The 19,345-nt window shown below is 38.7% G+C and overlaps 1 protein-coding gene across 2 annotated transcripts in view; it reads right to left on the bottom strand.

Moving 5' to 3' along the window:
- Positions 1-15,887, bottom strand: part of eif3ea (eukaryotic translation initiation factor 3, subunit E, a) — a 46,283-nt gene extending 30,396 nt beyond the window's left edge. Inside the window, exons 1-3 of one of the 2 annotated variants that reach the window (XM_083547325.1) lie at positions 15,854-15,887; positions 3,512-3,621; positions 3,013-3,130 (exon numbers count right to left, since the gene is read on the bottom strand). In XM_083547325.1, the coding sequence (XP_083403451.1) occupies positions 3,013-3,130; positions 3,512-3,601 (208 nt within the window). In that variant the 5' untranslated portion in view covers positions 3,602-3,621; positions 15,854-15,887. Of the gene's footprint in view, positions 1-3,012; positions 3,131-3,511; positions 3,622-4,065; positions 4,194-15,853 lie in introns of those variants that run through there. The other variant, XM_083547324.1, reaches the window with a different exon arrangement.
- Between the last annotated feature and the right edge of the window lie 3,458 nt (positions 15,888-19,345).

Consider the following 19,345-nt stretch of genomic DNA (forward strand, 5'->3'; position numbering starts at 1 on the left):
AACAGAACAAAATGGCAAGAACATAAAGCACCTGGCTCTACAGTCACAATAGAAACTTACACAACTGATTTTAAATTATTAATAGTGCTTATGCGCTGTATGGGATGATCTGAACGCTATAGAACTCTGTATTAATTCCTCATATGCTGTGTGATAATGTGCCCTTCATGTCAGGTTACAAGGTGAAGATGCACTAATGAGGCCGAGAACAAAGAATATGAGCCATCAAAAGGGTGATTGGGTTTGGTGCACCATGTGGCCTGGTAAAAACAGCTATATTAGTTATTAATTAAAGGGAAAGAAGATGAGAAGCCAGTCATGGTTCAGTATATACCGTAATTTCCGGACTACTAAGCGCACCCAAATATAAGTCGCACCCACTGAATTTAACAAAGATTTTTATTTTGAGCATAAATATTATACAGGCATTAATGAAAGACAGTGTCTGTTACACGGCTTGTATCTAAACAGTAGCCGACCAAGAAAGTCATTGTTCACTGTCTTCCTCCTTCCTTTCACAATTTCTCTCGGGAGTTTTTCTTTTGGCATCGTCATGCGTTTAAAAATCACCATCGGTGAAGCTTTTCTCCCGATGCCGTGCAGCTCAGAACACAGGTGAAGTGTGTTTTTTCATGCCCGGTTGTTTTCAGCGTGACGAATGATTCGCATTTCCTGTAGACAGTCTGAGTGAGCGGCAGGTCAAACGTCAGAGGAACTTCATCCATATTTATGATGTGGTGCGGCCCGATTCAGTGGGAGCGCATCTGATTTAATATAAAGAGTTTCCTTGGTTCACCTGAACCCGTTCGGCATTTTCATCTGTCTAATGTTATGGGGTTCAGTTTTTTGGCTTGAAGTTTGTGAAACCGGGAAAACCCAGGAAAAATCCATAAATTAGCCGCTTCATTGTTTAAGCCGCGGGGTTCAAAGCATGGGGAGCGGCTTATAGTCCGGAAAATACGGTATAGATGTCCAATCATCAAAGTGAGCTTAACTTGGTAACAATTAAAGCATTTGTCAGACATCTTTATTCAGAGCTGCTTACAATTATCTCTTTTATACAACTAAGCAGTGGCCACTTGATGGAGCCAGGATTTGAACTCACTACCTTCCAAACAATAATAATAATAATAATAATCTTTATATATTCTCCAAAACTAATAAACACAACCTGACAGTTACACAGCACTGACACTGGAGACTCCTTCCACAAATAAAATAACAATTACGCATCATCTTAAAGCAAATTATTTACTTTATGTCCTTATCATATTTGAATGGACATTCAGTGGCACAAAGCTAAAGATGGTTTCCCGTTTGTGTTAGGTTCCTCTTAAGATCTCTCTCTCATACCATCTTAGGGAGCTTTTCCTTGCCACTGCAATCACTGGCTCGCTCATTAGGGATAAACTAATAAGAAGCAAAATTATAGGCACTTAAATAATTCAACTTCATAATCTCCATCTCTGTAAAGCTGCTTTGGGACAAGGCCCATTGTTAAAAGCGCTATACAAATAAAATTGAACTGAATATTTAGATCATGTGCAACATCTGCTTTAAATTCCCTGCAAATGAGCTGCTACTGTAGAAACCATAAACTGCTGGTGATGGGATGTGAACTCACAACCTTCCATTTCAAAGGCCAACGGTGACTGAGCTAGCACTTGCCAGTTTAGTTATTGAAATGTTTTTATGTTTCCATCACTGTTTGTGTAGCTGTTCTATAAGTTCTGTATAAATCAGATGAAAGCAGCCATGCCATAAATGTAAAGTCAAGTCAGGCAGGCCAGGAGGTTGACGGGAGGAAAACAAGTTAGGGTTCATTTTCACTTTTGTACACCGCTCTGGATAAGGGCATCTGCCTAATGCTGTAAATGTAGTCCATGATACTCCGAGATTACAATTACTCATTTTTCTACGATGTTGCTGAAACTGTCATCTGCCATCTTGGGGGGACACTGGGACTAAATCCCAGTGCAGCCAGTCCACCTTATCAGGACTTATCAGGAGATCTAAGACAGTAGATCTCAAATCATTAATAACATAGTAATCTACAATCTGCAGGAGCCAAATGAATACCATACAGAGGAAGGTTAGTAATTGAGGTCACTTAGGTTTGTCCATCTAATCGAAAGGCGTTTCCCTTCAAAAGAAGGCTCCAAAATAGCCATTGCGTACAGTATCTCACAAAAGTGAGTACACCCATCACATTTCAGCAACCATTTTACTAGTTTCTCAAGGGACAATACTATATAAATGAAACTTGGATATATTTTAGAGAAGTCAATTTGCAGCACTATAGCTTTATTGTCCTGCCTCATACAATTCTGTCATTTCTATAGCATTGTCCCTTGAGAAGATACTAAAATGGTTGCTGAAATGTGAGGGGTGTACTCTCTTTTGTGAGATACTGTACTTCAATCCAAACAACTCAGCAATGGTGACGGGACACTTAAATCATTTTAGTGACTTACTCATTTCAATCTTGTTTGTCAAAATTTTTTAAAAATTGGGTTTTTGTTTTTTATTTAGTTCATTTTGTTCTTTTGATCAGAAATAAAACCAAAAGGTTACATTTTCGATAAGCAGATCCCCCAACACAACGGTGACTGTAGTTCCGATCATGAAAATATGACAAATGCAGCTAGGGACAAATTATGATAAACAGAGTGAGTAGCTCACCTCTCATAACCGCTGGTCCACGTCGAGCGTTCTTTTGTCACGTGACTCCTATAAATACTGTAACAATAAGGTTAAGATTCGGACCAACAAAAAACCCTGATCTATTGCATTGTGGGGCGTCTATGGGAGTCACGTGATAAAAGAACGAACGATTCGGACCAGAGGACTAAACGACCTACTGAATTCTGTTTCCTGTACATAACCCCACTCTTTGAAAATAATGGTTATTCTGAGTCACATAAAAGATTCGTTCAAAATGAATGACTCGTTCATGAACGACCCATCCCTACCCGGCAAGCAGTGTGTGTGTGTGTGTAGGGGTGTACTCACAGTTCGGGATGTCTTTATCAAGATACAAACTCTTATACACGTCCATGGCGAAGTCCACCATGTTAGTGTCGCTGAGGAGATCAAGCTTTCCGTGAAGAAGCTCGGTCTCATTGTAGATCTGCAGGACAACACATTTGAAAGAGACATTGCACGTTTCTGAACCGAGTCATTACAAACAATGAAGACATGTCCAATAAACACAGGCGTGACTGAGCTACATGTCATTTACGCTTCAGACACAACAGATTACTATAGAATGATGATTATTATTTTACTTTCATTTAAAGTCTGTATCAGTATACAGTATTAGTATAGATAGCTAGCATTAGCCATCTGATCTCTGTGGTTGATTAGCTAGTGAAATTGGGCGGGCTTGCTAATGCTATCGGTTTGGCTAACCTCAAAGGCCACGCACACGTGCTTCCAACACCGACTCCGGTTGTATATAAATACTCTCCTATTACGTTTTTAAACGCTAAAACACATTATTTAAATGTACCTCTTTAACAGACAGGAATTCCAACAAAGGAAAGACGAGATGTCTGTCCAAAAAGTGGGCAATTCGTGTGGTCAGGTCGTATTCCGCCATGTTGGAAACGGAAAAGGATCCTGTTCAAAATGGTAAAACTTTATTAGTCAATGCGGAAACAAAAGGGACAAGGCGGATAGAATCCAAACCGCGGCCCTTTAGGACCATGCAGCTACATACAACACAGGACTATTATTATTATTAGTAGTAGTAGTATTTGTAAATATTATTATTATTACTTTTATAGATTATTATAGTTATAGTAATGTTTACTATTATTTATTTAATAATTTTTATTTAGTTATTATTATTACTAGTAGTAGTATTTATTACTATCATTATTTAAGTATAGTTGTTAGGAAGTTTTCCTCTCTAGCTCGAAGGACCATATAAGGATTTTCACTATCTGGTGTGTGCTGATCAGGGGATTGTACTCGCCCCAGCGTGTACAGGATTCAGAACACTAAACTTTACTGGGTATAAAATTGATCGTATATGTTGTGATTCTTGCTGTCTTCTGTTACCTGCTGTTCGGTAGGTGCAGAATGAATGCTGAGGATCCACTGCTAAACGAACAAAACTGAATGGTGAGTGATGACTGCTGCTCGGCGTTCTGGCCTTCTACACTCTTGATGGAGAACGGTGCACTGTGATGTCATATGTAACTTGTCATGCTTGGTAAACTGTATGTTTGTCTCTAGTGGTGAAGCGTGGAAATACAACTGAATGGGAATCCTTTCTTACACCGCCGCCCACAAATATGCATAGCATATTGGTATGCATATTTGGTGCATAGCATATCTGCTCCTAAATTTTAGTTAAAGTTCTGTTGGTTTGATCTTGGTGCCGTCCTCATCTGTTATCTCTGGTAGATTAATGAGACGGGTAACTGACCGTGTGTATAATCAACCCTTAACGTTGACCTTTGCAGACCTAACTTGTCCATCTGCTCCAGGGAATGTCCTTAACACTCTCCCAATCAACCAAAGGGCTCGTGGTAACTGGAGAGCAACAATCATAACAACAGACCCAACTGCAAGGGTTTTAGTCTCTGCATGCCATTTGTGTTGTAGTTGGAGATTGGGTAAGTAGTGTCTCACAAAGCGTGACCAAAAATGATCAGTGAGAACTTGACTTTGTCTCCATCTACTTCGTCCTATGGATTCATCGGCACGGTATATCACCTGAGGTAAAGAACTGCCTGGCCACCCCATAAGCAGGAGATTTGGGGTAGTTGGGTCTAAATCTGCTACATTTGAGGAGACATACTCAACCCATACTCAACCTAGAGGTTTGCTATTGAGGATTTCCTCTATCTCGATAAGTACCGTTTGAAGAACTTCTTCTGTTACTGTTTGTGCATCTACTACTGTACGGAGGGAATTTTTAAGAGATCGGATCTCCCTTTCCCATCTGCCACCAAAGTGAGGGGCATTAGGCAGGTTAAACCAAAATTCAATCTTTTGTTTGGCGAGATGCTGTTGAATTTCCTGGCTGCAATTCTTTAAGGCATCTCTTACGGTGGGGCAAAAAAGTATTTAGTCAGCCACCAATTGTGCAAGTTCTCCCACTTAAAAAGATGAGAGAGGCCTGTAATTTTCTTCATAGGTACACTTTAACTATGAGAGACAAAATGCGAGAAAAAAAAAAAATCCAGAAAATCACATTGTCTGATTTGTAAATTATGGTGGAAAATAAGTATTTGGTCAATAACAAAAGTTCATCTCAATACTTTGTTATATACTCTTTGTTGGCAATGACAGAAATCAAACGTTTTCTGTAAGTCTCCACAAGGTTTTTACACACTGTCGCTGGTAGTTTGGCCCATTCCTCCATGCAGATCTACTCTAGAGCAGTGATGTGTTGGGGCTGTCACTGGGCAACACGGATTTTCAACTCCCTCCAAAGATTTTATATAGGGTTGAGATCTGGAGACTGGCTAGGCCACCTTAAAATGCTTCTTGCGAAGCCACTCCTTCGTTGCCCGGGCGGTGTGTTTGGGATCATTGTCATGCTGAAAGACCCAGCCACATTTTATCTTCAATGCCTATGCTGATGGAAGGAGGTTTTCACTCAAAATCTCAGTTTGAGGGAGATTATCAATGGTCTTGTATGTCTTCTATTTTCAAATAATTGCTCCCACAGTTGATTTCTTCACACCAAGCTGCTTACCTATTGCAAATTCAGGCTTCACAGCCTGGTGCAGGTCTACAATTTTGTTACTGGTTCCCTTTGACAGCTCTTTGGTCCTAGCCATAGTGGAGTTTGGAGTCTGACTTTTTAAGGTTGTGGACAGAGGTCTTTTATATTGATAACGAGTTCTAACAGGAGCTATTAATACAGGTAACAAGTGGAGGACAGAGGAGACTCTTAAATGAGAAGTTACAGGTCTGTGAGAGCCAGAAATCTTGCTTTTTTGTAGGTGACCAAATACTTTTTTTCCACCATAATTTGCAAATAAATTCTTTAAAAATCAGACAATGTGATTTTCTGGATTTTCTTTTCTCATTTTGTTTCTCATAGTTGAAGTGTACCTATGATGAGAATTACAGGACTCTCTTATCTTTTTAAGTGGGAGAACTTGCACAATTGTTGGCTGACTAAATACTTTTTTGCCCCACTGTAACTCTCTCTCTACACCCTGGAAGTTAGTGCCCTGGTCAGATATCAGTTCTGGGGGGGGTGCCTCTGCATGCTATAAATCTCCTCAGAGCCATGAGGAAGGAATCAATGTCTATAGCTGTGAGAAGCTCAATGTGTACATTTAAGTGTACATTGTAAGACACTTAAAGATTGTTCCCCAACCTTTCTTCAGGCGTCTGCCTATTTTGATTTGGAAAGGTCCAAAACAGTCAATACCAGTACTGTAGAAGGGTGGTTTATGAAGTCTTAATCGTGCTGGAGAAAGATCAGCCATTTTAGGGGTCTCAGGTTTAGCCTTTCACTTACGACATTCCATGCAGCTTCACGACCTCTTAGTATCCAGACACTCCTCCTCATTTCAGCAAATACTCATTCTTTTCCTGGGTGACACAGCTTACTATCATAGTCTTGAATGAGTAATTTGGTGGCTCTATTATGAGGGTCTAGGATAATGGGGTGAACTGTCTGGAGTTCCAAGGCTGTGGCACGACTTAGGCGTCCTCCTACCCATATATGCTGACTGGCTTTGTCGAACTCTGGGGCTAAGGTAAGTAATCTACTTGTAGTGGATACGGCTTACAGAGTTTAGTTGTTTGTATTCCTTTGGAAAGCTGTCTTGTTGAATGTTACGGAAGAGGAGATGTACTGCTGTCACATAGTCTTTAGCTGTAGGTATACTAGATTGATCTAAATCACTTTGACGGTGTTGAACTGTGGCTTCAACAATGTCTTTCCAAGAATTGTACTCACTGGGATCTAAGAAATTTGATGTTTGTGTGACACCACAGAATATACTGGCTCTTCTTTCCACTTTATTTTCAGGGGTTTTAAGGGATGGGAGGATTGGCCACTCTGATTCAGCTTGAAGTAAGAATTATGGGCCTTGACCCCACCTGTTTGGTGTAACAAGCTCTACCAAACCGAGCCCCTTAGTGAGACCGTCGGCTGGGTTTCTGGTTGAATCTACGTATCGCCATTCATGTGGCTCAGTAAGGTCTTTGATTTCTGCTATCCTAGTGCCTACAAAGACTTTGAAGCTGCAAGATTCGGATCCTAGCCATGAAAGAACTGTGGTCGAATCAGACCATAGGACCACTTGGCTGATCTTAAGAGTGAGTTCATTTTCGAGCAGCTTTGTTAGTTGTGCACCAATAAGGGCTGCACATAGCTCAAGTCTAGGAACAGTTTGTTTACGTTCGGGAGCAACTTTAGATCTGCCAATCAGGAAAGCAAGCTAAATTCTACCCTCTTCATCTTTAGTTCTTAGGTATGCGACAGCACCGTATGCTTGCTCTGAAGCATCACAGAGGATATGACTTTGTTTCATAGTATTGGTCATATCAATATCTGCTGTAACATAGCATATAACATAGGAAGTGTGACTTGACAAAGAGTGGGCAGTTAATTTTTCAAATCACACTAGGCTTTCACTAGGTCTGTGGGCAACATATGGTCATCCCAACCTCTTTGTTTGTTCCACAACTGCTGAATAAGAATCTTAGCATGGGTGGTGAAAGAGAGAGGATGAATCCCAGAGGATCATATTGTCTTGCTGCCACCTTATAGATGTGCTGCATATTGGGTGTGGTTTTTGGTGCTGGGCGGTATTTTTAACCGAGTATATCTGAGTTATAGTTCCATCTCAGTCCAAGAGTGGATTCTTGTCATGTGATAACCAAAGCTCGATGCTATCTGAACGGGCCTCTTTGGGAAGATGAATAATGATTAAAACTGTCGAATCTCAAATCCACCACTGCTAAGAAGGCCACATAACCCATCCACTACCTGGTTGGCATCATCTGCGGTCATTACGCTCTTAAGGCAGTTGTCCACATAAAAGTTACTTTCAGCTGTTGATCTCAGGATGTAATTTGGTTGGGTGTTGACCAAGACATTGCGTTGCAAGGCATATATGGCACACCAGGGACTGCAGGTTGTGCCAAAGGGTAGCACTTGCCACTCACAAGTACTGGGAATGTCATTAGGTTGAAGGTCGTGCCAAACAAAGCGAAGGAGATGTCTGTCTTCAGGCAGTAGGAGGACCTGATGAAACATACCCTTTATATCTCCATTTACTACAACAGTATGTTCTCTAAAGGGCCAAGTGTAGGTCCAGTAAGGAGGTAGTTATTTTTCCCATTATGTTGAACCGTGTGATGTGGAATGAACCATGACTCTCCTCTGGTGTTTACAGAGTCAATGGTGAGCTTGGCTACATAGCCAGAATTCTCTAGTTTCTTAATCTCGTCATTATATGCAATGCTTGTTGACTTTGATCCATGTGAACATCTGCTTTGTACTAAACGCCTGGAAAGTGGTACACTGGCTTAAGTAATGTTTGGTACTGTCGCAGTCTGGGCACAGAAGTATGACCTGTTCAGATCCCTGTGCTGGCTCGGACTGATGCGAGGGAGTCAGCACCTGAGTAACTGCTTCTGGGGGTCGGTCAGCTCCATGCAGGACAGAAGAGAGTTTAGGCTTTTCTACTGGACCTGGTTTTGGCTGCACCATCTTACGTCTCTGCTCTTTCCTCTGGTTCGAGCTCTTACAGTTCTGACACCAGGATTCAAGCTTGAGCCACTCTGTTAGCTCCAGTAGAGTGTAGACATTTTGATAAGGCATGTGTCGTCTGAATAAGGCAAAAAAATCCGAGGGTAATTTGGTGAGTAGACAGGCTACATGTGAGCCAAACTGTAGTTCCCCATCTCTGTCAAAACCTAATGACTTTAGAAGACCCACAAGAGCTTGAATTTTGAGGGCAAACTGATCGAAACTGGCCACATCTTCAAGCTGTACACCAGGAGCATCCATGACTGCAGCTATCTTAGTTAAGGCTGATAAGGTAGTCCGTATCTGTCAGTAAGTGCAGTCATAGTGTCTGTGTATGGCCAAGGGAAATTCAGGAATTAATCTGCAATTAGGTGAGCCTCTGGAAACTTAAGGTGTTCTAGAAGAAGCTGATACTTGAAGAGCTCAGATGCATCAGGGGGGGGAGTGTTATCAATGGCTAACTTTAAATAAACAAACTCGCTAGAGTCAGGACTGGTGAAATTTGGAATTGTTGGATGCGGGCCCTTACAGGACTTCTCCGGAGAGACAGTACTCTGAAGCCACCCCATCAAGGAAGGATATTGTGGCGTATGATCGGCATCAGGCTGTGGGCTTGTCTCGTAGTCATATGTATCTACTTCTGATTTTAAAGGGACTCTTTCTAGGTGGCATTTGAGGTCTGCTGAATATAGGGCAGTGGCCTCGGCACCACCGCCGCAGGTGGTTTATAGATAGTTCAGGGGCAATGGGACTGGAGTCTCTTTGACCCGCTGTGGCTGAGGAGCTAGCAAAGCTGCCTGCAGATTTACTGTTAAATTCTGCATTTCCTTATAAAGGATTTTAAATTGTCAGAGTTCCTCCTCAGTGGCCACATTACAGTTAATAAGTAGCAGTTAGTAGTAAATAATGTTATTTTATTCATTTATTATTTTCACTTGCTCATTTGATTTTTGTTGTCATTGTTGTTATTACTGTTGGGGTTACATTGTGGTTTGCGCTACATAATCTTATTTACTTTCAATATTAAAAAAAACGACAGTAGGTCAGTTGATGACTCTAAATGTTGATTTTTGAATATATGTATGGTGTGTATGTGTATGTGTGTGTGTGTGTGTGTGTGTGAGATAGATAGATAGATCGATAGATCGATCGAACTGGACACATTCTGTGAGAAAGAAAGTTCACTGATTTCTAAGATACACTAGAATCATCAACACTGATATTTGTTTTAGACTGTTATTGCTTCACTGTCAGAACAACTGTTCTACAATAAGGACCAGGATTATTACAGCATTATTATTGTACAGGCCTCTGCTCTATATGACTTCAGCACATCTGCGGCCACAGGACAGCACTAGTCTCTCACACTGCTCTGGTGTGATTTTGGTGATTTTGTAGTGGGTTTCTTGGCCATAACTTTGTCACCAAGGATTTTCCAGAGGTTCTCTATTGGGTTGAGATCAGGACTCTGGGCAGGCCATTTCATTATTTCAATGTTTTCAGTTTCAAGGAACTGCTTTACCCGTTTTTCTGTGTGACATGGAGCGTTGTCCTGCATGAACACTGCGGGCTGATTGGGAGATGAACGCAGGGAAGGAACCATATGTTGTTGAAGAAGGTTCTGATAAACATTTGCATTCACTCTGCAGTGTAGCTGTATAAGAGGCCCAACTCCTGCTGCAGAAAACATGCCCCAAACCATGACACTTCCTCCTACACTTTTCACTGACTTTTTTACACACTTTGGGTTCCGTCTTTCTCCAGTTTGTCGCCAAACATGTTTCCCATCGGACCCAAATAAATTAAACTTGCTTTCATCACTGAAGTGAACTTTGGACCAGTTCTCCTCTGTCCACACAACATGCTTAGTCTAGCCTTTTGATTCTTTCTGCTAATGAGAGGTCTGGTCACTGCAGAGTGGGCTTTCCGTCCAAATGCTCTTAAACGTGGAGACACTGTATGACGAGACAGATCCTTACCCTGTTCAGCACTGAACTGGTGAACAATTCCAGCTGCAGTGTGGAAACGATTGCCCATTGAGATTCTTCGCAGTATCCTGTCCTCTCTTGTATTTGTCTTCCGTGGACGACCAGCCTTCTTGGTGGACTTGAATGAGTTTGTGATGTTGTAAAGATTCAATATTCTTGAAATCACAGATTTGGAACGACCAACTTGTCTTGCTATGGCTGATAGGGTCATCCATTTGGCCTTCATCTGGACAACCTGCTGCCGGAGGCTTTCAGTCACTTTAGAACGGCCCACCATCTTGCAGAGTCAGTGAAATTGGAAATTAAGCTGCCAGTTAAATAGAAGTTGAAAGATAATCAAGGAAATTAGCACCAGGTGCCAGATTAACACCAATTACTGGGAGGTATCTAAAAGTGTTCTCTAATTTTGATCAGTGTGTTTTCTGCAAAATAATGTTTTTTTTTAAATGCCTTAGTTATTTTGTGGAAAAGGTGTTCTGGTAGCATGGTATAAACAGGACAAAAACTCCTTCAACTTTTGAGCAGTGAAGATGACATTATTTCAGAATTTTTCAATTGTTTATAAATTGTTCTCTAATTTTAAACGCCTGTGTGTGTGTGTGTGTGTGTGTGTGTGTGTGTGTGTGTGTGTGTGTGTGTGTATATATATATCTATATATCTATATCTATATATATCTATATCTATATATATATATATATATATATATATATATATATATATATATATATAGAGAGAGAGAGAGAGAGAGAGAGAGAGAGAGAGAGAGAGAGAGAGGATGAGCCAGAAGATAGAAATTAAAATAAGAGAAAAAAAAAAACATAAAGACCACAGCGTTTTATTCCCTGTTTGTGCAGCTGTCTCATTAAGATGCCCATGTGCTGGCCATACTGTGCAGAGAAGAGCCAATATCAGCTCCTAAATGGTCCATCTCTAATAGGTACCACCAGTGCCATGTTATCCTGACAGCCACATGGTGCTCTCGTAAGGCAATCCCACAACAATTTCCCTCTTGTTACACTGAACTGGCTTTCTAAACCCTGACCCAGGTACGAATGAGTCATAAATGCACAGTAGTCACTACGGCTAGGTTTGTTTTACTGTGTTTCTTTACATTCACTACTGCCAGACTGAAGAATAAAGGTAAAAGCAAGTTTGTTTTAATATATGAATCATGGCCAGGTAGTGTAATGGATTTTGTATATAGACTTTTTCTAGTAAGTAAACAATAACAAAAGCACATGTCTGGTCCTAAAGCATTTCCGGTGGTGCCATGTTTAAAGCACAGAGCTGTCAAAACAAAATGACTAGTATGTACTTTATAAGTTTAGCTAAAACAAAACAGTTAAGATATTTAGAAAATCTAAAAAAAATAAATGATAACATGGATTTACTGGAGCCCTTAAATCAGACACCGAGGTATCAACTTTTCACTCAGAACATTTACCTGAAGTACTGGATCCAGACGTGTATTGTTATCTGGTTGAGACTGAGTGCATCTACACAAGTGAATTGGTAAAGACTTACTGTAATTTGGATGTCCACAATAATTTTCTTAGCAGAAAAGTTGGAAAAATTTGTTCATGCAATGTGGATGATGTTTATCTTCTGTTCAGTGCAGGTTGGAGCGTGCATGCTGTTGAAAACAAGAACAATGCAGCTAGCATCTAACACCAAAATAGATTATTGTGTTCTATCATAACTTATTGTATACATATTATTTGATATCTTTTGAAATGTTCGTGGTCAGGGCTGGTGGAAGGGGTGGGCAAGAGTGGACACGATTAAAGTTTAATTTGATATTTAAGCCAATGTGAAAAATAACCCAGAAAATACCTGCACTTCTGATCTGGTGGGCAGTCGACAGCCAAACCCAAAGCTCCACCCCATCAGCACAGAATAGTTTTTCCACCAATTTCCTCACACTACTTTCAATTCGACTCGCTTACAAGCTTAAGCTCCATACTTGCTTTTTTTTTTTTTTTAGTTTGTCTGATTTTCTCAGTTTGTGAATGTTGTGTGGCAGTTAATGAATGCTTGTTTAACCGACATTACCTTTCATTACACTTTATTCAACTGCCGTAACAACTGGACGTGTGTGATGTATGTTTTTTTTTTAGCCTATACACAAGTCTTGTGCTGCATGTGTCTATAGCAATGCTGCTGTTTTCACATCAGAGGCTACGGGTAATTTTAGGAAAAAAAACAAGAACTAAAATTAGGACAAGCACTACTCCTCAGTCCTCAACAAATGCCCCAAAGCAAACCCATCTACTGCCTGTTTCAACCCCAGTTCAGGGGGTTAGCGATTTCACTAACAACACATCATCCCAGCTAATATTAGCTAATGACCCAAAGCATTTTATCAGTAATCCCACTCATTTAATCCTTTCTGGTACCACACACGACCATGGCTGGAGACCTGGAAACTGATGTCTTCAGAACCATGTGAAATTACCTTCTCCATACTGTCTAGAATCCTAACTCTTTATCATCACACCATGTGGCATAAAAGAAACAGGAATTTAGAGATTTTGGCCCATGAGAAATCCAAAACAAATACTTTAGACATGGATACATTAGTATGAATTTTTCCATAAAAAATTGTATGAGAATCCTTCCATAAATTAAATAATGATTATTGAACAATAATCTTCTAACAGAAAATATTTATTATTTATTTATATTTTAAATAATCTATTTAAAATCTATTTATATCCCTATTATATTTGGATCATGTGGAATGTGTGTAAATTCCCTTTGAATGAGCTGTTACTGTGGAAACCATTATGTAGTTAAGCATAGACACTTATATAAAGCTATTGTTTAAATTACAGTGTGTATTTTGATTACAGCCATATTGTTATAGAAAACTACTGTACACCTGATAAGTCAGACAAGTACATTTGATTTCAATCTCTCAGGTCTCAGTCAGTGTTTTACCAGAATTCACCATTTTGGTTGATATACTGTCAAGTTTATGTCAGTTGACAGCCTGTGAGCACAATAATCCCTTGCACATGTTACACAAACATGCCAATTACAATTGCTGAGATTCCTCTCCACATGAAAAGTGGTATAGTGCAGGCAGACTTGTGAATATTTATCCAATCAGAGTTCAGGAGGCACCATTTTGCTGGAATAATGTTATGGCGGAAAAAAAATACACCAGACGTGGCTTCAAAACTGACTTCCAGAGCCAGGATGAGTCATCAGGAGGGATTTTCCCAAAATTCCAACCAGTAAGTCTTGCCATAGAGAAGACAGCGATACCATTGTCTAGTGTTTATATTACTAGTAATAGCACACACTCCAACTCTCAGATTCAGTCCCTCTCTGTGTTCTTCTTGCACTTGTTTTTGGATTATCATTGAAACCAGTGGACTTGTAGCACATTTATCACTCTCAGCTTCTTGAACATGCTAGCTTGTGTTGTGCGTCATGTTTAAATCACTCTGAATAGGAGCGAATGTCGTCACATGTAAATACAAAACACACTTGGTAGTAGTCTTGTTATTATGTAGTAATAAAAATGTGTAAAATAACTGCTTAAATATCCTCTGTGAACCTTTAAAGCTGCCATTTCAGATTTTCCTTTAAAAAAAAAAAAAGAAAAAGCAAGAAAGAAAAACGTACTACGTGTAAGACTGACACGTTGCCTAATGATTAATAACACATAAATCAGGGCATATTACAGTTTGTGGTTATAGACGCTGACACAACCTGCACATGAAATCCAATTATTATTACAGGTCACTGCAAACATATTTTAGGATGGAGTCATGGAACCCAAGAAAAGACTGACACGAGTCCAGTAACATACTGGCATACAACAACACTGTTCGTTAGGTTTCAATAATTCTTCATAGCAGCTAATTTCTCTTCTAACTGTGCCAGCTGAAAGAAGGAAACTTTTTTTAAAATAGTGAATCAAACCTAATTTTGGTTTGGTTTGCTCTGGGGGGAACTGTGAATGCTAAGGTGATTAACATGTTGACATGCTATTGAGAAAAACATTTACACTGCCACAGTGAATATGAAACCAGTCTGTGTCTGTGTCTGTGCTTTAAAAGATGCCAATGAACCCCGAGCCCTTTCTAGACCTTTATAACTTAAATTCTTGAAAGCAGACCGAATTCTTACTTTTAGTTTTATTAGCCTCATTTGAGTAAGGAAGTGCTAAATGAGCTCATGGATCAGGATTTAAGGTTCTCAGTTGCAATTGAAATGAATTAAAAAAACATGAACAATATTTTGCAGGGGGAAAAAAATGCTTCTTGATGTTGTTGGACATGTTTTTTTTTTTTTTTTTTTGCATATGGAAATGAATGTTTTAAATGCTTGTGGGAGACAGTAAAGTGTTTGCCAGAGTAGTTCTGATTACCCCAGATGTTGTTGCTTGTTTTTTACTACTGTTCTGTCTGGAAACTGAAATGTGCGGATTCTCCCAAAAGGACTGAGCAAACACACACATATACACACACAAACTAGTCTGTTATTCCCCCACCCATTCTGACTGAGGAAAGATGACAAAAAACTTTGCAATTAGGAATTACACACACACACACACACACACACACATATTCAAAAACCAACATTTAGAGTCATCATTCTACCTACTGTTGTGTGTTTTAATATTGGAAGTAAACTAGAGTATGTAGCGCAGGGGAAGCGAAATAACTGTTTGATTCATCTATAATGTGGACAACAGACAAAATGTTTAGTTTGAAGCTATATGGTTGAGTTTGTGAGTTCAATCAGGGCTAATTAATAATTTATCCAAATGTATCTCACTATATATAAAATCCCAAACTATACCTGTTTTATATAACAAATGTTATCCCTAGATACTAGAGTACTGAATACTGAGATGTTACAGAAAAAAGAATTTATATAAATTTCTCAGATCATTTAAAAAAAACAGTGTTTTATAAATACAAGACTGTGCAAAGCAATGCTGGCTCCATGCCCTCTCCATGACTACTATAAAGACCTGTAGGCACCTCCTCTGCTGTAGGGAGTTATTGTTAAACTGTACATAGTAGAGAACCCCCTGCGGCTTCTTATCCGAGTGTGCTGTGTGGTAAGAGGGTGGTCCGAAAGAGTGTCCAGGTCTGGCCTATTTCTCTGTACCTTTGTGTGGCCTGGTGCTTCCAGGTGTTCCACTAATTTCTAATTTCTCCGACCTGAAAGAGACGAAAAACAGCCTTAATGAGGAGCCTCCACTCAGACTATGAATAAGAGGAAAAAAATGTCCAAGACACAGCACAGTAACGCTAGAAGTACTAGTGGGTGCTTGTAAAACACTGCCCTGAGAGCTCCACTGTAAACATGGTGTTTTAGTTGCCCTTAATTGTTATGGTCTGAAAACAAAAAAAATCGTCAAATTTCCTGGTAAGTGATTGTAAAGCTTTTTCACTTTAGGCTTGTGCTTCACTGGTGTTTTCTGTGCATTAAAGATGCACAGAAAATTTCTTCTAAAAACTGGGAGTTGTTTGTGGTTAAAGACAAATTTCCTCCCCCTTATTGTAGACCCACCACTGACTGTGAGGCATCAGATTTGTGTACATACTATTATGTATAGTTCAGTGATGTTTTAAAGACATTTTGCAAATGTCAAAACCCATGACCCAGATTTAATTTACACACATAATTCAATTTAAAATGTTAAGAAAACTTTTACTGAGCTTGTTGGTGTTCACCTGTTTACTATGCAATCGTTCAATATATTTAGCTGAGGTCATTATTTACATAAGAGTATGTTTTGCAGAATCATATGCCTTTGCAGAATTGTTTCTTAGTTTGTCCTGAGCAATTAAACTGCCCATTTCCTGCTTAAGAAAAAAATTCCTGGAACTGCAAGCTATACTTATTTTTTTTCAACATTGTCTTGGACATTTGACCCCAAATTTTAAACAGGATAATCAGAAGAAATTGTTATTTTCTTGTCATCTGTGAGCCTTGTACATTTCTTTTATCTAAAGTTTTTATTTGCAGCTGTTATTTTTTTGTTAATTAATCAATAAATGTTGGATCTTAATAAAATCAATAAAAATGGATCTTAACTTTAAAAAGACATTGTTGGTAAGGGGGTCAAATATACCAAAGATGCTGGACAACCAAAAATAATGTGCATTTCCCAGATAATTTTTTTTTAAAGATGAATGGGCAATTTAACTTCCCAGGACAAGGGACTTAGAACCAACTTTGACAAAACATAAAAAACAGTGAATGATGAACCAGGTAACAACACAAAGTATTAAGAATCAAGCATATGCTAAACTTTTTTAATTGTCCATTTGTAAATTCTGCTATTATTTGTGACTTTGGCACAATATGTAAACATCTGATTTGTGAAATATGTTATTTAGGGCTGTACTGAATACAAAACATTACATTTTTATGATCACTTATTCATTTAGCATAATAAATATTCTACAGATTCTTCATGGTAAACTTATAACCTCAACTGTTTTCTCATTATAAGGATTAAAAAAACTAAAAGGGCACCCATTAAACTTCAAATATTGCATATTAGAGGTTTGACACAATGCCACTATATGCATCTGTTTAGTACTCCTAAGTATCTGTATTCATATTTAAACCCAATGTGAGTGTTTTATTTTTACTGAAAATAGAAACTTGACCAGTTCGGTGTCCCCTGAAACACTGGGGGGAAAACCCAGATATAAAAAATGTCATCATGGTTTATGAATTCTGGTTTTAAACCTCAGCTACATCACTCAAATTCATAATTGTTCTCAACTACAGATGTGTGTGGGACTCTTTTTTTATATAATATTCTATTTTCTTTTAATGCTCCGGTTATTATTTTGATTTAAACCTATCCACAGTATTTTTCTAACAAATGTGCTTGTCGCTTTATTTTTAAATATAAGCAAACTAGTTGCCTAATCCACAATGGGCCTGAACAGACAGCTACTAAGGGTGAATGTTGGCTAAATTATCATATTTATATTATTGAGCATGGTGTTTCTTTGTCCTGTGAGCTTTGCATATGAACACTTGCTCATGCATTAAAGTGTTTGCGTTGTGTTCTGTTACATTCTTATAGCTTTTTTGTAACAGGAGCAGAGGTAGATACAAGCAGAGACTTTTTTTAATAATCGTAAGAACAAACAAACATAAAGACAAAAATACACATAATAAAAAGGTTAAAGAGCAAGATTATCAAGAGTGACAAACAGCCATAGAGAAGGACAAGGACAACCATGGAATACAAGAGGCACAAGGTGCATTGCAAGGTTAATCAATATACACGTGATCGTAATGTTAAATGGGATTCGGGTGCAGAAATCACAAGACATTGTTCAGTGGTGATGGGAGACATATTCCTGTGGCATGAAACTGACATGAACATGAACAACAAAATCTAGACAATAAGTGAGGTGCAAGATGTGACTGGTGCTAATTAGCAGAAAATGTGGCACAGAGGCAATCATGTAATCAAGAGGCTTATGGGGAATGCCGTATTTTGCCAAACATTGACAGTAATAGAAAAAAAATATTGTACAAGCAAATGATACCATAGAACTTATGAAAACAAATATATTCTAAAGAACACTTTTAGAAGACAAGAGCAAGAGAGACACTGCCAAACACTCCCTAACCACTTCCTATTCCGACATAAAATTATAGAAATAATTCATATCAATAGTCTCAGGACACATGCCTCTTCGCTTGATACTTCAAGGGTTACAAACTAAAACATTTGTTTTTAGTGCATAATATATGCATCATCTCACTTGGCTATTGCCAAGCAATAAATCATAAAACTGCTGAATCTATGTGCAGCGTTAACTTCATCATATTGGGTGTCTACGGTCCCGAGTTATCACTTCAGCCAAGTGGCCCAGGCAAACAATTCAAACTCAGACAGGGCCTCTCACTGCAGCAAACACAGAGAGACATCTGCACTGCACATGGAGCAAGGCACGTAGAGACAGTACACACCTCATCCTGAAGAGCCCAAACTGCTTTTCCAACCTTTAAATGATTTAAAAGCTTCGGTCTGACGTTCTCTGGCTGCGTAAACCTATTGGGCAAGTCCCCCTAAACGTGTCCGCTCTAAAATACACCACAAGCAACGTAGTTATAATAAGCATGATGTGAAGCTTTGATTAAAAATACAGCCAAACAGTAAAAACTGTTAATAACTCAACAGAACTTAAAAGACACATAAAGAATTATAGTCTTGGCACTTTGGTGGCCATAAACACAAAAACATTTTTATTATTTTTAGGACTTGTTAGATTAAGGGAAGACTAAATTTTGTGTCAAATGTGACCTGGTTTACAAATTAAAATAACCAAATATTTAACTGAGACGGCAGTAAATATACAGTATATATATATATATATATATATATATATATATATATATATATATATATATATATATATATATATATATATATATATATATATATAATGTGCTTTTTTTGTAATGGAACCCAAGCATGCAGCAGACCCTTTAAGTACATAATGTCTTCCCATGTTTTTTGTTACAATAATAGCTGGGAGTTGCGGACCAGACCACCAAGACATAGGGGAATTTCTGGATAGAAATATTGTGTTTGCTATATTTCTCTTGTTTGGAGTGCAG

Source organism: Silurus aristotelis (genome assembly GCF_946808225.1).
Source record: "Silurus aristotelis genome assembly, chromosome: 1".
In the NCBI taxonomy this organism is placed as follows: domain Eukaryota; kingdom Metazoa; phylum Chordata; class Actinopteri; order Siluriformes; family Siluridae; genus Silurus; species Silurus aristotelis.